Genomic DNA, 26,748 nt, shown 5'->3' on the forward strand with positions numbered 1-26,748 from the left:
ATGATGCAAAGTAATGTAACTCTTAGAAGAATTGCTTGTCTCGTGATGAAGGAATAATGGTGGTGTAAATAGACAACCGCTGCCTGATGGATGCAGAGCAGAAAAACTCTTCAGGGTATCTCCAAGGTCCCTTTTTTTTCTGTCAGTGGATGTGTCTAACCTCATTTCCCCTTAGACCTCCCAGATGAAAGAATTAGGTCTTTCCTAGCACATCTGACACCTACTTCTCCTTTTGGGAGAACTTCTTTGTCAGCTCCTGAGCTCTACTGCTGCCAGATACAGAGAAGACCTTGTTGGTTGAAGGCCGGGTAGTGGTAGAAGTATTTTGCTATTTATAATGTGTAGTGTCCATGTGTAAAGACATACGGTGTTTCTTGGAAGAGAGATGTCAGTTCATTCACTGGAATTAAATATTCCTTGAAAATTCTGATGTTTTTTCATAAAATAATTGATTAAGTATCTTTTATGCCTACATGCATGAAAGCAAAACCCATCATTCTCCTTTGAGTTGTGCTGTCCACTCACATTGTGAATATTCATCAGCCAAGAGTGCTGATGGGGCTTCAGCCTAAGCCAATTAGGGCACGCACCACACATCTGTCCTTGTTCTTGGTAATACCTGTCTTAAGCTGAAAATATCTCTGCTTGTCTCAAATGCCTTAAGGGTGTTTTTTAAATAAACTTCCATTTTCCAGAAAGATGTGTTTATTGGATATTCTTGTTCCCCTTCTTTATCCCTTTCCATTTTCTGTGTTTTAGGTTCCCTCCCTGCTTATTGTTGTGTGTAGAGCATTCTTTCCATGTGTTTTCTCTGTAGGTTTATTAACAGTATTTTGGGGGATCAACAAAGTCGGTGATCTTCATATGTGCTGTCTGACACTTTAGTCTACATCCAGCCCTCCTAAAGGACAGCTCGAACAGATTTCTCTTTGATCAGAATGCATTGCACAAGGCTGCAGGCTCAGCTGGCATTTCTCCCTCTGTGTCCATGAAGTGGCCACCTTGAGCCGCAGAGCTGCATTCAGACACTTGGTTAAGTACAGCGGCATTCACAGTAGCATCGAGAAATGGTCCCCCAGCAGTGGGAGCTGTTTTGCATTGCCTGTTCACTTGGCAGGTAGCTGGAAGATTTCTGGAGGGTAATACTTTCTATGACAGTATATTATCAGTTGGCTGAAAGAGAAGGTTACTTTAACCAGTAGTGGGTCATGTTCTAGATGTGTGATCTAGAAGTGCATTCTGTCATAGCCCTTTTTCCATTGAAGTTTTAAAGCTCTTTGCTTCTGCAGCAGAGAGCATGAGGGCTGCAGAGCACACAAGGACTCCACGTGCACCCTGAGGCTACTGCTATGCAAAAGCCTCAGCTCTGGCTGCCAGTGGTGCCTACAGCACGTGCTAATTGTCGCAGTGTCTCAAAGGACTGAAATTACTGCTAAATAATTTTTCTCTTCATTTATTATTGTCGTTAATTTTCTTAGCAGATAGTTCTTCCAGCTACCTGGATGTTGATGATTTTGCAGATGACATAAAGCGAGGAGGTATAGCAAATAGGAGAGAAGTTAGTTTAATGTCCTGAAGAATTTGGATCGTTGAATCGTTTGAGGCACTGGATGGAGTGAGATGAGGCTAAGGGTGTAGTTTATCTAGGTAAGAATAGTTGTAAGATAATTAGGGATGTGTTACCTTCAGCGTGGCTCAGAAGTACAGGTGGTAGCAATCAGCAGTTAATAAACTGGCTATCATGCAAATTAAAAACACAGTATCATTTTGTATTGTAAACCACATTGAAAAATATGTAATCTTGTAAACATCTATGTATGTAAAATATATATGATGGTAAGTTGACTTTGTGTAACAAAATAAAAGTAAGACTATATGCTATTCCAGTAAGCTGTTATAGACCAGATGACTTTTAAAGGTCCCTTCCAACTCTACAGATTCTGTGATTCTACATTTTGCCACTACACAGTATACAAAACTGAAGCTGGAGGTGTGTCCAAAAGCCTGTCCCTTGCAGGAAAGCAGAGTGGAGGGACTGTGTCACCCTGCATTCAGCCTTTTCTTTCTCAGCTGGTTGGTGTTTTTCCCAGAAAAGCAAGAACTGAGGAGTTGTGTTTCTGTAAATAAGAGTTTAAGTGCGACTCTGCCATATAGCCAGTTCTGTGTATATGGGCTTCCCCCAAGGAGCTGACTGTTACTTTCAGTTCTTGTAGGTGTTTCTATAAGATCATGTGAGTTTTTCACCTCCAAAATACTCATCAAGTCTTCCTCAGAGCGCTGTCCCCTTATAGCTGAAATTACCATTAGATGCTCTTGGAGGTATCAGATTAAATGTCAAGGAAGGTTAAAAACCCAGGATGCTACCAGCAGAACTATATCAACACAAATAAAGGCCGGATAAGCAAAACACTTCCAGAAGGTGCAGGTTTCCATAGCCACACAGAATGTGGTCTGATTTTTCAGTATTTCTCTATTTTCTGTGGAGTAGATCTCTTTCCTTGATTGTCTGTATATGAGAAGGAAGAAGCGATGTGAAAAATAAATTCCTCACGTATGGGGTTTCTCTACCCAACCACACATCCTCTGTTACTATTTTGCTGACTTATAATGATCACTTTGAGTATTTTAGTTGTGCAAGAATAGGCTTGTTTATGTCCAGTGATGAAAGAGCGGGGCACAGAAGTCTGATTAATAAGATAGAGGTGGATGTTTTTAGCTTTGCTGGCTTAGGTCAGACATCTCTAAGCTGGATTCTTCTAAATTCTTCTAAAGTAAAATGCAGCTCTCTAAGCATCGTCTTTCCCTGCAGGAGGAACTTCTTGAACATAATTTGCAAACTTTAGCTACTGATGTGGCTCCGGTTTATAAAAAGCTTGCTCCTGAAGCTTTCCAGAACCAGGTAGGTCTGTGACCTTCAGTCAGTGTAGCTGTACCTCTAAACAGGTAGTGTTGTTTGAAAAGAACATGAGACCCCAAAGCGTGCTAACGGGTAGAAGCAGCAGATCTCTGATGGGATGAATCCCTTTGCTTACCCGCAGCTATTACTTCTCGTGGTTAGCTCTGGAGTAATGTATATTTTCTGTTTCAGCTAGTGATTAAGCTATGCCCTGAGCTCTGCATTTGTAGAATTCATTCATACCCATAATGCTGTAAAAAATTACTATTTAGGGATGCTTTCTTTTTGACAACTGGTAGTAAGTATTGCATGTTTCATGGGAAAATACGTGCTTTCTCATTATTCTTCTGGCTGTATTTATTCACCCACAAGGGCATTTGTGGCTCACGGGGTTTTATGTCACACACTTTCAGTCCTGAGTACCTGTAGTTTATTTTATTTTCAGGTGGAAAATGAACACATGGGCCCAGACTGTCGGCTCGGATCCAAGGACGGTAGGCCTTTCTCTGGTGTCACAGCTTGCATAGATTTTTGTGCCCATGCCCATAAGGACACACATAACATGCACAATGGAAGCACTGTGGTACGTACACAGGATTTTTTCTCTTTTGTACTCCTTACCCTTGTGATTACTGCCTATTCCAAAGCGGTGCTTGATTTAGTGGGTACATTTGCATGAAGTTTTTTAAGGCATCATAAAATGAACTGTGTATTCTCATTTATAAATCCCCATGCTGTTTACATCTATTTATTGTTAATCTGCAGAGGACATAATTTAATTGTGTTACAAAGCAAAGCTCTGTGAGTGGTCTTTCCCTAAACAATACCGTACTTCTCTGAGGACACCCAAGCCTTTTGGACAAGGTTGTGCATGGGATGGAAGATAAGTAATTCAGAGTAGAGGCTTGATGTTCAAAGGCAAATAACAACCTACCCAGGGAGTTGTACGGATGTCTGTAGAAGAGCTTAAACAAACTGATTATTAATTTACTTCCATCAGCCTGAATACTTTTAAAATTCACTTTTTACTTGCACTGTGTACTTACCAGACTCCATGGTTAGCAGTTACGAGTCAGAAAGTACAAAAGAATGATGTCATGGAGTAGGTGGTGGAGTCAGGTGCCTGTTGTAATCCTTAAGGTTAAATCTGATTGTGTTATGGGGAAAGGAAAATTCACAGGTATGGGTCATTTCTGTTCTGGTTTGCTGTTGGTTTGTACCAAATACCAAGCTGGTTTGCTAGTGAGAAAATTAAACACTCACTTAAGTGATCTTTTAGAAACTGAGACCATCACCGTGAAGAGGGACAAGCTCAAAAGGAAGCAAGATGAAATAAAACCTGCCATACCCGTGTCATTATGTGGATTTAATAGTTAGAATATAAAAAACATTTAGTAATAACTTCTTGTGCACCAGGGGAGGTGGCTCTCAATAATAATTTCTCTATTAAAGGGTGTACATACAGGAAAAAGAAATACATCTAAAATCTCTGCCCTTTTAGGAACTGATATGGAAATGGAAATTCAGTTATGATGTTGTGTGATTCAAAATAGCGTTGCATTTAGGCATATACTCAGCAGCATTTTTACGTACAGTTAATTAACTGACTGGAAGGATTGTTCATGTTAAAGATCTACTTGCATGCTGGGTATATGCCTATTGCTTTGAAGCATGAAAGCAGATCTTAGAATTCACCAGGAATGCCAGTCCTGAATAGACTACTGTGTTTTTTCTAACACTGAATATCACTTATCTGCAGGTATTTAATAAGAAACTGCTACTTTGCAACATATTAGTGAGCTGCTGTGAATAAGCTCATGTGCAAGGGCGGTCACTTCAGAGCTTATGAAGCATAGCAAGTCAGACCTTTTAAAGGCCCCAGATTTGACAGTGAGACTTCCTTTCCTTGACAAAGTTCATGGCATAATTTTTAATGAAATGTAATTTGGATATTCCTAACAATATTATTTTTAGTGCTACATTATCTTCTACTGTAAAGACAAAATGGAAACTGAGCTTGCTGTTTATTCAGCAATATTGGATTCCAGAAGGAAAACAGTTATCCTCTTGGGAGAGCTATAATGTATGGCCAGACATCCAGACATGCCTGGAGGAATGATTAGATCTGGGGTAGTTTGTGTTGTTGCTTGGTGGTTGGTTTTTTTTTGAGGAATCTATCAGGTACCATTTCCATGAATGTGAATTTATCTATAATGATCTGATGGTATTTCGACTTCAGATTATGCTTGTTGGTATTGGCATGGAGAATGGTGGCCTCTGTAAGGTATCTCATTACACAGGCCAGAACTCATCCCTGTTTTCTTCAAGTCCTGACAAGCTTGTAAATGTTGCAGAACACTAAAAAACTTGTTTTAATTGCTGAGAACTGCTCCTTGAATTGAGATCTTCATCAGATAGCTCACTCATACAAATAACTGCTGTGTATTTCCTACTCTCTCTGTTTAGGTTTGTTATCTATTGATTTTAATATACTTGAGTTGAGACAAAGGGCTGTGTGTAAATAGGAATGGTTGCAAATGCTAGCACTGAATTTAAATAACAAAGTTGGGCTATTTTGACAAGAAGGTGGTGTTCAGAGCGACCTGATGATCTACATACAGCCTCCACAGCAAGATATGAATGTGATTCATAGGATGTAAAGGCTGTTTTCTGCTTGTATCTATCTATACGGGTACAGTGATGCATGTGGATGCCTAAGGCAAATAATTTTGTTGTTTTGCAGACAAGGTAATAGAGATTTGCTCAGGATAGGAAAGAAGGGGACAGACTCTTTAGTATGGTCTGTTGACAGGACAAGGGAAGATGGTTTCAAACTGAAAGAGGAGTTTCAGACTAAAAGACTTAGATTAAAAATATATGGAAGAAGTTTTTTACAATAAGGGAGGTGAGGCACTGGCCCAGGCTGCCCAGAGAGGCGGTGGTGCCCCCAGCCCTGCAGACACCCCAGGTCAGGCTGGATGGAGCTCCTAATCAAGCTGTAGGTGGCCCTGTTCATTGCAGGGGAGCTGGACCATATGGCCTTCAAGGGTCCCTTCCACCTCTTAATGATTCTAGAATTCTGTGATATGCTGGACTTTCTTCAGTCTATATCAGCTTGTTGATCATCAAAAGTAGGGCTGTCAGTTTTAGCCTGTAACCAGATCTGGTAACCAAATAGGAAAAGTGGTGGTAAGCACATCAAAATTACCATGTGTGATTTTAACAGCTGTCCAATCACCTCCTACATTCCCTTCTAATTCCAGCAGCTACTCCAATTACCTGTTCAGTCTAAAATAAAGCACCATTTCTTATAGGCCACCAGTGCTCATGACGGAGCCATTTGCGTCCTGTGACGTATTTTGTGTGCACCATGTAGTACAGAGTATCACACCCTACTGAGGTGGCTGCTAGCATTCTTATGGGTGATTGTTTTCCAAAAATGAGCCAATAAACAGAACAGGAATGATTTGCCCTGCTTTTACAGCCTCAAAGTTAATTTACTCTTTTTTCTCTTGTATTTCTTTTATTTGATTTTAAAAATGTACATAATATGTATAAATGAGTGCACCTAGCAGTTACAAAGCACACTTGTCATCTTGCACCTTGTTAGTGTTGGTGAGATTGCTTCCTCTCCTTACTCAGACACAAAATTCTCATTGGTAAAACCCAAAGTTCCTCTAGACTAAAAGAGTAGAAATAAATCCGTCACAGGATGCTGTGCGTAAAACGCTGACGGCTCTATTACCAGTAGTGATGGCGTAAGTGACACGTTTTCATTTCTCCTCTCAGTTGTTGGTGAATCACTTTCACCACAAGTATGAGAGGAATACTGCTCAGTGCACCAAAGTAAAGGGAAAACTGAATGTATTTCAGTGGTTTACATCAGACACAGACATGCAAAGCACCGGAGTGAGTTTAATGACCAGCACGGAGCTTCCTGTATGTTTAAAAGAAAATTTCTAATCAGCTGCTATAAGAATTTCCTCTCTCTGACTCTGCCAGAAAAGCAGAAAAAGCATTCAGAAAAGCATTCCTATGTTACACCAGGTACACAAGCTTTGATGATCAGCTGAATTATTTGCATGTGATTCTGAAAAGAAATGATGATCCTTTTTGCTAGGAGTGGAGGAAAAAAGGATCTTGGAAACGTCTTTAGTAGATACAAGTAGGATAATACATTTTAACTTGAAAATTGAGTTAAAAAATTGAGGTTACTGCAGGAATTTGACTTGGCTGACAAAATCACAGCCTGAATTGTGCAGAACTGCATTCTGGAAGAAAAGCTAAGGGCAAAAATGGATATTTCTTGTTTGTAGTAGAATGAAAACATGGGGCGTTTCTACAGAGGTGTGAACTGAAGTGTTTATCTGAAAGAAGCAAAAGCCATCTCTGCCTATGGGCTGAATTTTTGATGAACCAGGCAGTCAGTAAATAAAACATCCATGACTTTTTGTCATCTTTTGGTGTTTTCCCAAGGGCCATGGATGTTACAGGGCAATGCTAGGATACAGTGTTGCTTATAGACAGTAAATGAGCAGCACGTAAATAAAGACTTTATAGTTGATAATGAATTCTGTGAAATTCAAGACATGTTTTTAATGGCTAGGCTGCTATGGGTTATACTTTTAGTATTTATGCAAATCCGTGTAAGTCACAGACATGGGAGGTTTTGCAGCGACAAGAACAAAATGGTTAATGAAGGCTTTGCTGAGGATGTACCACGTATGGCTCTCTCACTGTGTGGGATCTGCTGCCCTATTTGCTGGCATGGAGGAAGGACAGAGCTGCAATTCTGTGTAGTCGTTGGTGCCACATGATCTGTAGCAGGTGCTGTGGAAGAAGGAAGGAGAAAAGAGAAATCTATGCTTTGTGGGCTGCTGCCATATAACATTTATCACTGGCAGCAGAACCACGTTAGTGTCAATAAGCAACTGCTGACAAACTTCCTCTTCTGTTTTTTCCCGTTATATTTTTAAGAAGATTCCCTGCTCCTGCAGTGAGTTACTGTGGTTCTGTATTTACAGCTCATCAAGTTATCGCTGCGTGTAGGTCCAGGCCTTTGCAGTAAGTGACAGAACGTGTCTGGCGATGGTTCATGGCTGCATGTTGGACTGTGTCCATGCTGCTTTGTGAGCTACACACGTGCTTAGATCCTCAAGCTGGTGGGTCAGATGATAACTAATCAGGGAATCTCCACAACTCCTTAAGGGAAGGGTTTTTGTTGCTGTTTGTATTGTGAAAATGGAGAAACACTAGAATTTCACTCCAGTAATCTGTGAGCTCCCAGGCAGTGGGTAGTGCACCACATTGTGTTACAGCATACAGCAGGATGGTGCTGCCTGAGGTGTGTGTAGCCAGCAGCTGCTGTTAGCTTAACCTCAGGTGGTCCGAGGGAGAAATGTCTGGCATTCCCTTTGCTGACTCTGGGATTACAAAAGCTCATTCAGGTTATAACAAGCCAATAAAATGGTGGTTTTTCAGCTGTCACAGAAAAGAAAGCAAATCTGTTTGTATTTGTGATGATGAGCAGTGACCACACAGCATCTCAGAGTCCCAGGCGGCATCCCCTCCTTTCCATCTGCACGGGAGAGATGAGGATGGGAAATCTGATTTTCGACTTTCAGGCTTACAAATGCCGTTTGACTGCTTTTGCTGCATCTTGAATTTAAAACATCTGTTCTTACGACACAGTGGAAAAGGCTACATCATTTCTGCATGTGAAGTTCAAGAGGCTGAAGGCAGATCAAAGTGGCTCAGAATTATGCATTCAGAGTTGCGTGGCTACAGATGTGTAGGAAATTTCATGGAGTTCGCGGGCTCATTTCAGTGGGGAAAAGAAGTCTCATGAATATGCAGGTTTTTCCATGACATCACAAACCCCAGCATTAGGCCTGGATTTGATCACCAGGCACTCTGGAAACATCAACAAAGTACCTGACCAACATTTTCTTTGGCTTTTGAGCAGGCTGGATGATTTAGCTGCACATTCTGGAAGAAGTATTGAGCCTAGCAGGGCATGCAGCTTCACTGTGTAGGTGAGGTTTAACTGAGTCCATGGCTCTCTCGTGGTCAGTTTTAGTACTGGGCAGTTTGCACACGCTGTCAATACCAATGGAAAATGTTGCTTTTAACTTCACGGCAGTCGTTTCCTAGCGGAAGATTTTGCACAAATTTCAGCATTAGAGTGGCTTTTCAAATGGGTGTTTCACATTTGCTGGATTACTCTGCTTCAGCCGTGAATTGCCAGCTGGTCTGTAGGGCCTGAATTCGTAGCTCGTCTCCTGGTAACATGAAGTCTTGGGCTATCCGCTAGCAATTATGTTCTTCTTTTTAGAATAAAATACATTGTAAGAAACAGTGACCCTGAGGAACTGCACGCCTGAAGCTTTCTTGTACAGCTTTTAGGCTTTAGATGTACTGGCACTGCATTTACTTTTCTGCATGATTTTTAATATACATTCATTTTTTTTCATTCAGTAGTTAATATATTGTACGTTGGAGGTGCCTGTCACCTCTTCATAGTCCTGCCGATGTAGTACAGCCCTTATCTAATTGCTCAGGAGTTCTTTGGCTTCCTTCTTGTTCCTTGTGATTGATATTGACAAATAACTCATTTCTACCTAGAGGAGGCTCTTTCACCTGGCAGGAGCTTAGATTTTTCTCTCTGTTTACATGCCTCCCCCAGGTCCAACACTGCAAAAATGTACTTCTCATCTACTATTGCCTTATTACAAATCAGATTAAAAGTAATACAGAAGAAAATCTCTTTATGGGAAAGAATGAATCTAATAACTGTACAAGATAAGATTTCCGACAATATATCCGGTGAAATGTGTGAAAATGCAGACTGTATGTTGGGCGAGGGCCTTGACTTTCAAAATAAACAAGATTGTATGGACTTGAGTCTCAAGATTTAGACATTTTTCAGACTAGCAGATGGGTCCAGGCACGGGATGGGCAGAGTTTTTAACAAGTGAGAATCAGGCAGTTTTGAATAAAAGCAAATGGAAGCTTGGTGACTTTCATGCAAACTGCCTTTCTGGTGTTAGTTTGGGAGTGGGGGATGCGCTGAGCTGTATGTAGCTGTGCTCTCTGTGCGTCTTACCCTTTCTCCCCTTCCTGAATAACTTGGAATCTGCTGGCAAGTTTCAACCAAATCTCACTGAACTGTGCAGAAACTTGTCTTGGAGACCTCAGCCTCTTCTTCCACACTTTGTGTTGTGGGAGCTCACTGCTGAGCGGGTGAGAGCCCAGGGTAGCAAAGAGCACCAGCAGGGCCAGCTTGCTGTTGCATGGTGCAGCAAGGTGCCGAAGGGGCAGAGATAACGGTGCTGGGAGCGGCTGTGTGGGAGTGTGGGGACAAAGAAGTCCATAGGAAACCAGGTGTCATTTGCTGCTCATGGAACAACTTGTTTTTTCTAAATCTTCCTTGTAGTCCAAAGGCTGCGCAATAGAGGTAAGTGCGCATGGAGCAAGCACATCAGTAAATGCTACTCATCAGCTTCTAATTGCCCTTTCACCTTGCCTTCTTAAAAGCCTGTCCCCCAGTCCCTTTAAATGCCACCTGAAAAGCTCTTCTCCTTTGTGCCCCTCAGATTTTCTCCTTTTGCTGCTCTGTGACTGTCAAGCTTTGCATTTAGCTATTTCTAAAGCCCTAACCAGCACTTTATTTATTTAGGATTTTCAGTTTGTGATTCTGTAATTCTGTTGTGGAAATAAATCTGTGATGCTTTTATGTGAAAGCTGTGCTATAAAACATCTGTTTTTCCTAAATTATATTATTATTATTATTTTCTCCTGTAATGTTAGGTATGGTGGCAAGATTTTGGAAAGTTGAATTAACTGGTGATATACAGTGCATTCAACCTGCACAATGATGGATGAGAATGCCTCCATTTAGGGGGAGGATCATCTCATCCTTGGATGGTGCTCAGATTCCTTTGTGTGTGTAGTTAGTAACTCCCCATGAAATAGAAGATTAACCATGCCGTGATATGAACGCATGGCTTTCAAGTAATGCAGTGTGTTGAGGAAAAACAGCATCGTCCTGTGAATTGGATGAATGAAATTATTAACGGTGTGTTTGTATGGACACTTACCCAAGCGCCATCCCTAGGAAAGCACAGTGAAGCCATGTGGAGGTGGTCTGCTCTTCTGTTCTTAAGAAAGGGATTTTTTTGGTGGTTGGTTGTTTTTTGTTTTTGTCACTAGGAAAAAAAAAAAAAAAAGCATTTGTTTTTAAGGTGAAGATTTAATACTAATAATTGCAACTCTAGAGGAGCTGATAATCATAAAGTACTGAAAAGGTTCAGCAGCGACATGGAAAAACTTGAATAAGAAAATCATTGCAATGCATTTGGATATTACTTCCACATTTTTGATGTGCTCTTATCAGACTGGATCTAGCCAGCGTGCTCCTCTTGGCTCCCGTATCTCACAGCAACACATAATTTAACAAGAGAAAGTAGGTCAGTGGCCGGAGAGAAACCAAATGTCTGCCGGGTCTCATGACTCTGTTACAGCAGGCAGAGCTGGGGGAGCGTGAATGCATGTAGATAGGGAGTTAGAGCTGAGATCTGTTTTAAAAACAAACAGCAAAATAAGCAGCAATATGGATAACTTCATTTGCCAACCAAAACCGTGTCATGGAAACTTCTGGTTGAATTCAAATTAAAATATTTTCATGTTCTGATTCCTTACTCTTAAAAAAAGATTCTAAGCATTGAGTACATATTAAATCCCACTATATTTACAAATCAGATTATTTGTGGAGTTTGGCAAATATCTGCGGATAGCATGAGCAGAACCAGAGTTCCTCTTCGAGACAGAATGCCTTCATTGGTACCTGAAGGATGAGGTGATTTTTCCGCATCACCACCAATCAAACCAAATACTTGTCAGATGTTCCTGCTCAAAAGATCTGTGGCACTGAGACTACAAAACACGAGGAAACCTTGAAGTCCAGGCTGAGTGCGTAAACATTTAAATAACTTTTGTATTCTGACTGCGTTTGTAACTGTTCCTGTTCTTGCCAGGTCTGTACGTTAACAAAGGAGGACAACCGGAGAGTCGGGGTGATTCCAAGCGATGAGCAGCTCCATGTGTTACCTCTCTACAAAATTTCACAAACGGATGAATTTGGCACTGAAGAGGGATTGGAAGCTAAGATTAAAGCCGGAGCCATACAGGTGCTCACAGCATTTCCCAGAGAAGTACGAATGTTAGCTGAGCCTCTGAGAGCTACAAAGAAAAAGAAACCTGACACGAGGAGGACCCCAAGTGAAAAGCAGCAATTAGTGGATAAGAAATATTCAACACCAATAAAGCTGAAAACTGAAGCGCCAGAAAATCTCAGTAACTCTTTGCATTGCTTAGGTGAGTGCTGCCCATCACATTCTGCTGGTCTTTTCTGATGTGATGTTGTGACTTACTCATCTCAGGGGAAGGAGAAAGGAAAAGCTCCTTCATACTCTTTTTCTTTCTCCCAGCATATTTCCATACTCCTCATTTTAAGGGCTAACGAACAAGTCGTAGTTGATATTCTGTTGGCACAGGAAAAAGCAGGTGAAGTTTGGTGGTGGTGTTTTAGCAGTCATGAGTAATGATTGTGAACCAATGAAACGTGTTCAAGATCCCACATTCTGATAAATAACGCCAATAGAAGCATCTTCAAATACAGTTGTGGGAATGTTTATCTAAGTAGCAGGCACTGAATTCTATCATTTAAAAGTACAAGAACTGCCCTCTGCTTTGTATGAGAAATAATGGCTTTCTGACAGTGTGAGCTGATGAGCATTACCTTCTGATACTTCAGTGACACAGATGCTGGCACAGAGGAAGAGGCTTGCAAAAAACCAACACAACAATAAACTTATCAAATCAAACAGTAATTTTCACATTTTTCCTTGAAATCCCATTGGTGCAGTGAGAGAAGTGGAACAGATTCCACCTCATAGCAGCTAGGTGAAAAGTTTCCTTTTTGCATTACAGGGCTGTCACTTTGCCCACACAGTCTTCTGTGACAATATGTGTGTGTGCAGCATAGAGCTGCTCCTCGAGCAAACTGTGCAGTTGCTGCTGTACCTCAGGTCAGGTTCTGGACCAGCGTTTTGGAGAACAAAATTCTTCTGTGAGACTTTTCAGTAATGAAAAGCAGAAAATCGAGGAAGCCACGGAGTAGACTCTGATTAGAAGCGAGAAAACAAATCTGTGGCATTAAAATGCACTGTCTACCTTTGGGGAAGAAAAGTGGAGTCTTGGCCTACCTGCTTTAATTTTGAGTTTTAATTAATGAGATACATGGTGATAGATTTAATGTGAGGAACGATAATCAAATCTATTTAGAAGAGTGGCTGCACTTTCTAGGAAAAAGGTTGCAAACAAAACCAGAGTCAATTTGACATGTCTGTGATTGGTACTCAGCGCTCTGACTGCACGTTTCTCTTGGCAACAAATAAGGTTTTGCATAGAGCAAGATGGAATAATTAAATCAGTATTGTTGCTCTCCTAGGAAATTAGACAGACACTGAGTTAATCTTCATGCAAGTTTGGGAGATGCAGCCCAGGCTCTGAAACAAATATAAAGCCTCTTCTCAGGCCGAGGACATCGTCCAACAGTTCCTCCAGTGAAGTGATTAATAACTTGCAGCAGGTGGACTGGAAGCCTTGGAAGGATTAGAGGACTCTGGCTTGTGAAGGAGTTCTGAAATGGTTTGGTCTCACTGGAAAGTTGTTTTGAAACATTGAAATAGGTACCAACTGTCTACCTGCACGTGGCTCTGTAGTTAAGGCATGACTTCTTTATTTGAGAACCATGCCTTGCAATAATGGTGTGCTGTCCAGAGTTCTGCTGTACACTTTGGGAATGTAAGATTTTATTCCCTTAAACATACAAAAATAATTAAGTAACTGTGCCATCAAGTAGGTTTCCATAATTTGTTTGGGCTTGAAATATTCAGTTAATTTTAAAGGGCTGCTGATAATAATAAGAGTGATGAAGAAATACTCAAAGGAGTGAAAAGGTTTTTCAGAGATGGAAAGATCAGAAAATGAATTAAAACATTTTGCTTCCATGGTGAAAGCTTTTATCACAGAGATTGTGACAGTGGGATCCCTGAAGGTTCTGTAAGTGGAACGCACAGTTCATGTCATTATTTCTGCCTCTAGAAAGAAGTCAACACAGTAAGCTCGAATGTGCAGATGGCACACATAGCTGCAGATAGCCAGGATTAATAACTGGAAGCATTTACGCACACTGTGTGTGCTTCCTGTACAGGGCAATGGCTGAATTTTGCTGTAAAGATCTCTGTTCTGCCTCTTGCTGAAAATGTAAATGCCTGTAATTATGAATTTAGAGCATTATAGCATTAACTTACACAAACAGCATTTTGCTGTAGAAGGGGATCACTCCTTTGGTTGATCCTTTCCATTTTGCCAATGGGAGGTGTCATTTTAGTCCTGAGAAATAACGAGTCTGGCAGATTATTAGGTTCAATATGAAAACGAATCAAACAGCCTATGAAACAGAGGAGCTGAAATTAGACTATGCAGCTGCCATCACTCCTGATGGTAAACTGGAGAAAGCAATTATGTAACCTGTGTATCTTCATTATACACAGAGCTGGAAATCGAGAAGTGATAAAACAGGATGATCTTCTGGTTTTAGCCAGCAGCAAAGATGGTAGGGAGGAGGACCTTTACAGTGCTGAAGCCAGTTTAGGTCTGCTTGGTAGTAGAGCACACGTAAATGAAGACTTAGTCTGAAACAGAGTTCTGCCAAGTCTTGCAGAGGTGCTGTATGTTCAGTAGGGTGCATATATGACGCAACTCTAGTCAGTATCAAGCAGTGCAACTTGTTAATTTTTGCATTTGTACTCATGCTGAGAGCATTCAAAATCCTAGTAAAGATAAAAACCATACATCCTTCCTTATCCATCATTAACCATGTTATTCTGGGCAACTAAACATTAAAGATAGCAATGTTATTTTAGTCTCCGTAAATATTGGCAGTTCTTCTTGGCCTGTATTGGGTAGAACAGAGGAGCCAGCTGCTCAGCTGCCCACAGCGGAGAAGTCCTTTATCCAGCAGATCCTGTTGTAGCAGGAGGTGATCCTGGGGAGAGATTCCATGTGATCTGAACCTGTACTGTTTCCTCTATCCATACATTTTAATTAACTTCTACTTATTAACATCTGCAATATTTTCCTCCTAATCGAAACATTCTCCTACTTTGGTTCGATCTTACATCCAAAGGAACGTATAGCTCTCTATATATTACCAGAATAAATAGAGTTTTGTATCTTTCTGATATGTATATTCCCTATGTAGAGAATATTTATTCCTTCTGATGCTGTTAAATGTATTTTCAGTGTCCCAGATGGGTCATTAGTGGGTGTATATTGCTGAGCCAGTAAAAACAGCAACGCAGTAGGAAATTCTTTTTCTCAACAGGACTTGTGTTTTCAATGTGCATTTGTTTCTCAGCCTTACGGTGCAAGATACCATTTGAATTACCTTTTTTCACGTTTACAGTCTGCTGGTTAAAAGTTAAACCAGTGCAAAACCCAATCCAACGTAGAAATTGATTCAGTTATGTTTTCGATTAAAACAAAATGCACCTCCCCAAATTGTTCTTCCCCCTGGGATGCTGCTGCCTCTGTCACCTCATATCCCACCTCCACTCTTCCGCTAACTGTGCTGCTTGGATCTCTGCTCCTTTGCCCCACAAAGCAAGAAGCTTCTGGCAGGCAATGGGGAGTCTGCTGGACCTGCTGCCTGAGTGCTTGATAAAAGCGTATCTCCAAAAGACATCTCTCTTGAGAGCTAGTAGAAAGTGCTGTTCTCAAGCACTGCATTGCAAGTCTTTTGAAGGAAGGCATTGTTTTGGGTGTGCTTTGTTTTTTTCTTAATTAAATGAAATGCTTTGAGTTTGATTTCATAAAAAAGAGTTGATGCAGTTTCCTCATGTCGCCTTCAATTACACTATTTGTATACTAACAGTTTCCTTTTTTTTCCCTCATTCTTGAAATAATATTGAAAGAATATTTTCTAATCTATCACTGTTTATAAGTTAGTAGAAGAGAAAATAGTTCTTCTGTATTTGGTAAAGCAGTTAAACTTTGTGTGTTTGTGGAACAAAGAGACAACACTGACAGAGCCGGTCCTTTATGAGAACTTGGAAGAACTCTGATGTACTGTTTTGCCAGCAAAACAGACGTAAAGCAGGTTGGGGTGCGATGCAAAGCCCATCAGTCAACTTCTCTACTAAGCTGGGGGTCAATCATTTTTGTTGTTTTGCAGGCTTAGTTTCAGACCTTTTTCAGCAGCTACATCTCCTGTGCACTGCTGCCCACTAGGTGGAGCAGTGCTGAAGGTAGGCAGCACCTGCATGAACTGCGACTGAGCACTGAATTGATTTTACCTGTTGATTTTATCCATCCCTCTGTGAAATGCCTTTCAATTTTATTTACCAACAGTCTGGCTGGAAAAGGTTAAGGAAGTAATTCAGCAAGGTAATTATGTATGTAGTTTTAAGTTAAAAATCACCATCTTGAAAAATGTGTAGCAAGCATGAAAACACCATCAAAGGTGTGTTTGTTTAACTGAAGAAAAGTACTTACACTTTGGTGTGCATTTCTTTTAGGGAACAAAGCAGATGCTTTAAAACCTGGGATAAAAACGGAGACTCCTGATCACCTCTGTGCCATGAAACATACTTCAAACACTACTAAAAATTGTTCCTTATTAAAACAATATACGGCTTCCTCCCCTTTTAAAGTGGATAGTTTACATCCTTATTCATCGTTAGCACATAAGCCTGGCATAACAGCAGTGACTAATATTCAACAAGATTTTTCAGTTCCCTACGGGTATTTTGAGTGCAGTAGTAAGCAACCTCACGTGACACCTTATCTTAATTGTAAGAACTTTGATGTGTCTGTCAAAGATTATACTGGAATTTTGCTGAATGATAAGATGAACGGTGTGCCGCCAGTTCTTCCAGAGGTCACTGCTCCAGGCCCCCCAGCCCACAAAGATCCCCTGCCCAGTATACTTGAACATCAGCCAGACAAGCAGAATTGTCAGCCTCAGTCAGACAGTTCTCCTTCTTCGCAGATGATCAGCTCTTGCGATCTGTCAGTACCGTTAAGCTCTCCAGCAAAGGACGCAGTTGGAAATGAAGCCGACTGTTCCCACAGATGCCCGGTGGAAAAGGGTAGCTCCCATCGAGAGCAGATGTGTGATTTTGACTGCGCTGACGAAAAGCAAAGCAGTGCGCTGGGACAACCGACTGATCCCGAGGAAAAAGCTGAGGAAATGTGGTCAGACAGCGAGCACAATTTTTTGGATGATGACATTGGCGGCGTCGCTGTGGCACCTTCTCACGGTTCCATCCTCATCGAATGCGCGAGACGTGAGCTCCACGCTACCACACCTATTAAAAAACCCAACCGCAATCACCCCACGCGGATCTCCTTAGTGTTCTACCAACACAAAAATCTAAATGAGCCAAAACATGGTTTAGCCATGTGGGAAGCAAAGATGGCTGAGAGGGCAAAAGAAAAAGAAAAAGAAGCAGAAAGATTAGGAACGGAGAACACCGAACTGAACTCCAGCAGCAGGAAAACAAAGCAAACGAGTGAAAACAGAGAGATTTTTTATGAAGACAATGAGTTCAACCAAATTCCATCACGCAGAGCATTAACAGTAACGAAAGATAACGTAATAACAGTATCTTCTTATGCCCTCACGCGAGTTGCAGGGCCTTACAACCATTGGGCTTAGGCTTTATTATCAAATGCCTCCTCCTGGTGCAGCATTACGCAGTGTTTCTTTAAGGTGCTTTTAAAGACAAGTCTCGTGTCGTTTACTATTTGCTCATCTCAACCATTTTAAGGCTGAGGTAAAAAAAATAAAACAAGTGGGGGGGATTTCTTAAACTGTGACTTTAACATTTGGTGGTGCTCAAGCACATTTTAAGCAAAAAAAGAAAAAAAAAAGAAAAAAAAATTGTATAGTTTTAATACATTCTAAAAAGAAGATTTTGTTTAGGTTATTAACCTTGATTGAAATCATTCAGTTTATTACCTTTAGGAATTTATATTTTGGTGCTTTAAATCAAGTCTGTTTACTACAAAAATCATTTATAGGGATTTTAACAGGTTCACATTTTATGGTGTTAAATCAAGTTATACAGTAATAGCTCTACACAGCTCTTGGTGCTTAACCACATCAAACAGTTAAAATAAATAAGCTGAATTATTACTTCATGGTGCCATTGCTTTAACAACTTCCAACCATTGCTACGCAGTACAAATGGCGGAGAAACCTTTTAGAAAACCAATGATTGTTTTTCTCTAGATGTGTCCTTCCATATGAAATGAAGTTCTTGGCAATGATGGCTGGAAGTTGTTTTTAAGCTGTAAATATATATTTTAAAAGCACTTTCTATTTTTAAAATTAACTTGAAATAGTATAGTATAAGGATCATATTGTCTAAGGTTTGTGCATACTCTACAGAAGAAATCATTTTATTCTTGCTGTGTAGAGTTCCATATTGTTACAGCTGCAGTATGTATGCTAATAGTATGTGATTGTTTTTAGACTTGCCCTTTATTTGTGGAAGATTTTATTACATATAAACAACTTATACAGTGCAGAAACATTTTATTATTTGAAAGAGAGCGTGCAAACATGAAATTGGGAGACGTCAATACGTGTGTCGCTATTGAGGAGTTATGATTTTTGTTCTTTTAAAGGCAGCATTTGTTACGATTTCTTTGAGCAATAAGTGCATAAGTCTCATTCATTTGGAACATTATAAGTTAATGTGACAGCCAAATGTTCCAAAGACCTCAGGGGTTGAATTGTTTTGGGATAAGAGATACCCCCTAGAGTTGCCTTATTCTATTCTGAAAAAATATATATGTTAATTTGAGGAAAACGTAAAGGAAGTGTTGAAAAATAATAACATTTCTACTATTTAACAGCTAATTTTTCATTGAGAAAACCCATCTGTAATGTTCACCAGCTGAGTTCAGGTTTTTTACAAAAATGTTTTGTAAATTTTTAAGTGATTTATACATTTTGAGTAGAAAAGGTTGTATTCCAAGCATACAAATTTTGTTTTCCGGTTCTCTTGGAATAGTGTCATACCAAGAATTCAGTATTTGCCAAACCAGAGAGAAAACAGGCACTCCATTGCTTCTAAATGCTGTAGCATCCCACTCTTTTTTCTGATTCTCCTCTCCTATGTGTTTCCTTTTAAAACTTATTTATTTAAACCGATTACCAAATGGCAATGTTAGCTAAGGACTGACCTCGTCCTGCAACTTCCTCCGTGAGAACAGTTCCACGTAGCCGTACCTGCTCAAGCCAGGCCTCCTCTCCTGGCTGAGAGCTGCAGGATCAGGGCCCAGAGACGAAGCTGTACCTAAAGTCTGCCTCAGAGTCCTCCCGGCTGGGTAACCCATGGGCATAACGAGGTTAGAGTTCTCCAGTGTGAAAGTATACTAATAATATACTTGATGTTATTATACTGTAGTGGTGCTGTAACAGAGGAACATGAATTTTCTAGGTCTCCTTTATTTAAAATCTAGACAAGGTGCTTTTTCCTTGAAAAGTTAAACTGTAAATGCAACGTTTACAGTTTTGGTACGAAATGTACTTAAATGGTATTTTTCACATATAGTGCCAGTCAGGACCTTGGTGCTACAGATACTTAAATACAGCTGTAGATCATTGAGACTGTTCTCCTGTGTTAAGTGCATACACACGTAGTGTTTGCAGGAGCAAGGTCTGAAGTAGCAATCACTATATAATGACCTGGGATTCAATTGCACAGATTCCTGTCAGCAGAAGTGCTGATGGCAGAAGATGGCTGAATTGAACCCATTCTTTGTATCTTAAGTAAAATTTGTAAAAACCGGGTATGCTGCAAATCTTAGTTCAAAGCTTAATATTAGTTCAAATAGAGGATATGAAGGGATTGTAAATAATAATGAAACAAAGACAATATTACACCATCGTTTTGTACCAGCAGTTTTATGCTTCTTGACTACGTAATATACAGTATACATCAAATCATTATGGTATTTTGTGTGCCTTAGATTTCCATTTTGACACTCGTATATTTTTGGTGAGCCTAAGACTAGTAAGAACTCCAGCTGTCCATACAGGAAGTAGGACTGTATGTTCTGTAGCTATTCCATTCCTGTATTTGCTATCTGGAAACCATTGTCCCAAGACCATGAGCAACCATATACAGGAAATACTAGTTGATTGGTTTCACTGCTAGTGCTGATGGCTTTAGTTTGTGTCATACAAATTGAAAATACCACTCACTTATATGACTTTTCTACGCAAAACAATGTTATAGAGCCATCTACTTACCGCTAGAAATGTTCCGATCGTTGAAGTGGATCAGTTTCACTTGAATCGCCCCCTGTAGGTGTCTGGGTTTAACTTATGTATTGATAGAAACTCCAAGATGAAAATGTTCCATTTAAATACCAGCAGCTTCCCTCAAAGAAGTGAGAAAGAAGTGAAAGGTAGATCTGAAAGAATACCTCCAAACACAGCTCGTGGCCAGTCACTGCTCAAGTGACGGCACCAGTAGGATTTCAGCAAGTTCAGGTCTACCTTATTTCAAACGGCAGTTTTGAGAGAAAAGTATATCTTAACACAATAGTAATGCTATTAACTGATAGGTGCTAAAACTCAGAGTTACTACTTATTATGATTACTTATATGAGAAATATATATCATCTGTACAATAGGTGCTCTTTCCTCAGTTGTCTATAACGTAACTACTTCTCAGTGTGTATCTAACAGGCAGGTTAGCTGGCCACTTCTGTTTCCTGCTGTGGCACACGGCAGGTTGTGATTTAAGAAGTTAGTATTTTCTATTGCTGTACTGCGGTGTGAAAAGTACAACCATTTACTGTTTTTACAACTGTGTGCTATTTATTGTAACATTTCAGAATATTTATCAGCCTTGTATACAAATTATGGGTTTGGGCTTTTTTTTTTTTGAGTAAGGTTATCATTTTTATAACAGTATTTGTCTGTTAAGATTAGTAAATCTGTGGGTGCTTTCCTTCACAGCCCACGTTGCCGCTTGCAATTTGCTCTTACCCCATAACAAAGTCCTTCCAGGATGGCCAGATCAGAAACTGGATCCAAAGTTAACGTAGACGACTAGGCCAGGCCCATGGATTGTACTTGTTTTCAAACAGCTGGCATTGTTCCTGGTGGGAAAAAAACAGAAACAAATGAATTCAGGTATGGGCTGCTGGGGGCTGTGGTTGCCTTTGGATCCCCTTTCACAGTTCTCTAGCAACAACTGCTGAGACCCAATGTGGGACACCTTTGGTTTTCTGGGAGAGATGTCTGTCCTCCCTTTCCCCATTGGGTCCAGCAGCACCGCCCCACCTTCACTGAGAGGAGTGAGGAGAGAGCAGTGCTTCCTGCAGGAGCCAGTTCTGTGCCAGACACTGAGTCCCTTCTGGGTTGCTGCAGTCATGCCCGACTAAACACTGAACTGAACCCACAGAGGTTCTCCATGTTACTGTTTGTAACATGCCATCCAGAAAGCAGCAAAAATAATTTCTACAAATATTTTAGTCTCCAGATCCCAAAAGCTGTGTAAGAACATACAGACATTAGTGACCTTCTGGCTGTAGCAGTTGTATGCAGTTTTTATTATTATTATTATTTTTTTTTTTTTTTGCAAGGACTTTCTACGCTAACTCTTCTACTTAGGAAACTGCTGTTAGAAGTCCTTACCTTCCCTACGGCAGTACTTCTCTACACTTAAAACAGGAAATAACTGTAGTATCTTAAGTAACATCTTATGGTAAGCATGGGTAAATTCCAACTTTGTTAGTACTAAAGGTCATCTGTAACATACAACTGTTTGGGGATGGGTTTTTTTTTGACAATACCTTTATAACATCATGGCAGTAATTACAGTAAATTTGGTGGGTTAAATTTGGGTCTTGTTTGGGTCATTGCTGCAGCCCTGTTGACTGCAATGTGGTCATTTATCAAGCTTTCATGCGATTTTTATGTTTAACTGGATGGAAATGGGTGCAGTTGACCAAAGTGTGTGCCAGCTCAGAGCCTTGCAACACTTCCACTATGAATAGCTCTTGCAAGGGCGGATGCAGAGAGATTTGGAATCAATGTACGTCCTGCTAAATGCAGAGGTTACGTTGTTTGTAGCACCAGAAGTAATTCCTGGTCGGTAGAGACAGTACCTGCACCTTGAGTTTCACACATGCCAGCAGATCTCTTTCAGACCTGTTTTGGGCTTATATTCTTGTCATCTTAGGCTTTTCTTATTTGATATTTTATCCAAATTTTAATTGAAACATGCCTAATAAAACTGCATCTTCATGGTTTTATATTAAAGACTTACGGTTCGATCTTGTTCTTTAATTTCCTATGAAATTCTCTTTGAAATCAGCTCATTTTATCAAGCAGTTATCAGCTTTATAATCTTTTCTTGAAACTATACATATGATGACTCCTCTTCTACTTTCTTCCCCCCCACACCTCCCCCCACCCCACTGAAATACTCTAACTTAGGCTATCAGGAAGAAATAACCACACTCTCGCATATACAGAAACCAAAATTGCATGTCTGCTTCTCACTTCTATATGTGACTGCAGTTGTATTCACGCAGTGTTAAGTGAACTCTCCTTCAGGTCCATTGTGGTTATTAAAGCTCAAAGTGAGTTCTTTGTGATGCATCTTCCATAAAATTGTTGGTGCTTTATTTCTTGTGTGTGATAAATGTCCGCCCAACTATGCCCTGTGATCTCCTCTCTGAAGTAATTTAGAGATAAAGAACAGTCCAATCACGTATGGAAATACTGCCTGGCTTTAATGTTTTCAGGCCATCTGACTTCCAGGAGACAGTGAGAAGGAATATCTTTGCATTGCAGCATTGCTTCTAACCAGTAAGAGGACGTGTCAGCGTGTCCCACAGCTGTGGATGCATGAACACATTCATCTGCTCCCGTAGTTCTTCTAGGGACGGAAATTGTTGCTTTGTTCTCTGCCTGAGCACATTGGTTTGTTTAAGGAACAATAAAAAGAAGCAAAAAGCAAAGAGTACAGGGAGAGCATTGGTCAGTGTGTGTAGACAGTCATAGGCAAATAGGTAGTGGCTACAGTACCCTGAAACAGCCTTCTCTGTTCACATGGTGTGGTTGTTAAGGTACTTCTTTACACTGACCCTTGTCTTGGTACCTCTAATTTTAAATACAAAAGCTTTTTAAAGTCCATGTTATGTTTATATCCGTCTTAAACATGAAACAGAGAGGCTGCTTAGTGGAACAGTGCACAAATTGGTTTTGGTGTCTTCTTCCGTGGTCTGATCCTTTGTCAGCCTTCACAAGTTGTCAACATGGTGCTTCAGTTTGTTGCTGCAGAATGTAGAGATTTACCTTTGAGGATTTCTCAGAGACCAAGGATTTCTAATAGCAATGTCTACTCAGGTGCCAGTAAACATAGAGGTCACTTTTTTCTTCTAAGCTCTTTGAAAATTGATTTAATGTGTATTTTATCATCATCCTATTAAAACACCTCTAGTCATGTCCGAAGCTAATTTTTTGTTCTTAACACTTTATGTACCTGCTTGCTAAATTAAGCCAGTTCTCATGGTAATGCTGTGTTATCTCCTTGAGGAGCACTTCATGTGATCAGTGTTGCTGGGTAGGCATCGCTTTCTGCCCTACACAGACAGCACCAAGTACCAGAGGCTGCTTTCTCATCCCACAGTCTCTTTATGGATCATCTGTTGTGTGAGCTGTCGGCCCTAGGTGATGTTAGAACCAGCTGCCGAAAGCTTTAAGTGCTTCCAGCTGCTCCAGCAGTCCTTGCTATCGCTCTGCAGATCTGCTTCAGTACTCGGCAGCAGGACTGCAGATGTCAGCCTGCTCACGCATCCTCCCCCACCTGCTACTGCTCTGTGTGTTAATCATCCAGCCTTCGTCTCATGAATAGCATAAGAATTTATTATTCTTGTGACTGTTCCAAACTCTGTTTTCTTCATTCATCATTTATTCTGCATAAGGCAGATGTATTTTTTTAAACTCATGTTCTGTCATAGAGAATCCAGAATGTTTCAGTTGGATACTTTTTCATTCCACAAAGGAAGGACATTTCAGATCTTTCACTCATCAGTGTTTTCTTTTTTTTGCCTATTTTTCCAGCTAACCTCAGATCTCTTGCTGTAGCTGTCACTCTGTTGTTATACATGCATGTAGCTAAACAAAAGTCCCTTTGCTCAGCCCTCACACTCCAAAGTGGAAGACTTTTCCTCCTGTTTCTAGCACCTTTGTGCAGTCAGCCCTCTTCTCTTCCAAGTTACCAGCTCTGCCCAGGCCCTCACGCAAGCTCTGGCAGACCTTGCACCATTGTAAAGTATTACTTGACATCTTGCAGCTACGTTCTTGTGCAGAGGTTAGTTACCATCCTTGTGAGAATCCCTAGTACCGTGCAAGTGTCCTGCCTGAACTGCCAGCACTGCTTGGAAACAAGGAGTGAACAGTGGATGATTGTTTTGTACTTTCTCTGTAACAGCAGTTGGAACTGATTGAGCTCGAGCAGAAAATAATTACATAGTACCTGATTTTATAAAGGGCCTATAGGGCTGTTGCCATTGCCCTTCTGAGAGGCAAAGGCTTTAAGATTCTTCTTCCAACCCAGTTCATCCCACCGGTGTTTATGCTGCTTCACCACCTATGTGTGACTTCAGCTTGTAAAGATGTAAGATGCTTCTTAATGCTCCTTCCTGAATTCTTCTAAAACAGCATATTTTCTGTTTCCTACTGGACCATTATATATGTTGTTTTCCATGGACAGTTAGATGGAAATGCTAGAATCTCCCAGCAGTGTACTTGCAGTGAATGCAAGGTTAGGGTGCTAAATGATTTACACAATGGTGGCTTGTTCTGTATGGTGTGACAACACTTGTTGTTTAACACTTTGCACACCCTACCAGCTTTCCTCATAAAACGAGAGGACGAAGGTTGTAGGTCTGAAAAACCTCCAGCTGTAGGTATGGACGGGTTTGTCAGCCAACATACAGAGTTACCGGTGTCAGCAGATGAACTGAATTCCAAAGAAGTGCTGCAGAGGTGTGAGGGAACAACGAGTCTGATGGTCAGTGTTGCAGTTGTTGCCACAGAACATTTTAATGCTGTTGTGGGAAGTTTTGTGATCTTATCAATATTTTACATGTACGTCTGTAGTTCTGTTACTTTGTAATGGAAAAGGGTCTGGGGTTTGGGAATCTAACTAAAATTAGGAATGAAGGCCCTAATTCTCCTTTATACCACTGTCCTTTGCACCATGTTAAAAGGACAGAGAGGCCGTAAATGGGTGCCCACTGAGCTTACAGTACCCCATTACACTGATTGTGGTTAAAAGGCCATTAGTATCAATTGAAACTGTTACCCACAGATGTGTACAGCCATGGCAAATCGATGCCATGATAGCCCTGTTTTGTGCATACTGGCCAGTAACATCCAGATTGTTCTCAGCATAGAAATACAGGTTGAAATTTCTCCAGCCTGTTTTGTAATGAATACCTACAAATTTGTTGATACTGGCTGTATATTTCCCAACCTTGTCTACAAAGAGAACATGGTAGAAGGTTTGTACCTCAAAATAACGACCTGGCCAGTGATCTCACAGGCAAGAAAAGCAAATACGATCTCCCAACAGCACTGAAAGAGCCAGTTCTAACCAATGCAAACACTTCAACGTTTTCAACTTCAACAATTCATCAGTATGAGGCAATTTGTTCAGTTTAGAAGAGACAGCTCTTCATGATGTGGCAGTATTAAACCAGGTCATAAATGTTGTTCAAAATCTTCTATCATGGAAACATTAATTAGTAAGGGCACACTGTACCAAAATGCTACGGCTGAGTAATTCTTCCCCTATTTAAAAAATTAAAAGATTAAACAGTATGCCAAAAAAAAAAAAGAAAAAAATAGTATTTTCTGTCTTCTCTCCTTTTTCCTCTTTCCCTGTTTTTCTTTCTCTCTTTCCTTGGGATGCATTTGATATTTATTTTTCAACATTGAGGTTTTGGATTGTTTCATTTAACAACCTACTGTATTTAGATCCGAAACATAACTCTTATAAAGCATAAGATGATGTACAGGGAGAAAAAAATCAGAAAGAAAAAGCACTTCACTACGTCACCGTATCTACAGGAAAAAGCGTAAAAATTACTTCTTTTCTCAAAAAATACCTGGGGCCTGATTCTTCCCTAGTATAACCGAGCACAGCTTCACCGGTGGTGGAGCTCTGACGAGTTACACTAGCTGAGAAACTGAACCTTCCAATCTTTGCAGACAAGGGAACCCTTACCAGCAGTACTTGAAGACTTGTGAGTTGTGACTGCATGTTACTTGAAAGACCTAATTAAGCTATGTTTTATGGTGCAAGCAGTTGTTGTACATGATTTCATGTTTATGTAGCAAGATGCATTGAAATGTTGATACTAGTATTGAAACATACATGTAAAAATTGTTGTTGTGGAAATTGTCTGTTCTGTTCTATTTTTCTTGTGTGTCTCATCTGTTTAGAACGTAAACTTTCTTTTTTTTTTATTGTCCTAACTGAATAAGGCGAAATGAATACTGTAATTGAAAATATATTTTAAATCTTGTCATGAGTTTTTAAAAAGACTATTACAAATTGTATCATTCCTGATTACACAGAACTTTGTGGGTGGTTTTAAATAAATTTTATACTTCTATTTTGCACTTAGTCGTCTAATTTTTCTTTCCTGAAGTGTGAAACGTGAACATTGTAGTAAAATGCCTT

At 40.3% G+C, this 26,748-nt stretch overlaps 1 protein-coding gene across 10 annotated transcripts in view; it reads left to right on the top strand.

Moving 5' to 3' along the window:
* TET1 (tet methylcytosine dioxygenase 1) overlaps positions 1-26,687 on the top strand; it is a 92,071-nt gene extending 65,384 nt beyond the window's left edge. For 5 of the 10 annotated variants that reach the window (XM_015866317.2, XM_015866319.2, XM_015866320.2 and 2 more), the window contains 5 exons: positions 2,810-2,899; positions 3,342-3,479; positions 10,332-10,352; positions 11,932-12,271; positions 16,540-26,687. In XM_015866317.2, coding sequence (XP_015721803.1) covers positions 2,810-2,899; positions 3,342-3,479; positions 10,332-10,352; positions 11,932-12,271; positions 16,540-17,681 — 1,731 coding nt within the window. In that variant the 3' untranslated portion in view covers positions 17,682-26,687. Of the gene's footprint in view, positions 1-2,809; positions 2,900-3,341; positions 3,480-10,331; positions 10,353-11,931; positions 12,272-13,406; positions 13,977-16,196 lie in introns of those variants that run through there. The other 5 variants (XM_015866321.2, XM_015866325.2, XR_001556030.2 and 2 more) reach the window with 4 other exon arrangements.
* The last annotated feature ends 61 nt before the right edge of the window (positions 26,688-26,748 follow it).

This window comes from Coturnix japonica, chromosome 6 (assembly GCF_001577835.2).
Source record: "Coturnix japonica isolate 7356 chromosome 6, Coturnix japonica 2.1, whole genome shotgun sequence".
NCBI lineage: Eukaryota > Metazoa > Chordata > Aves > Galliformes > Phasianidae > Coturnix > Coturnix japonica.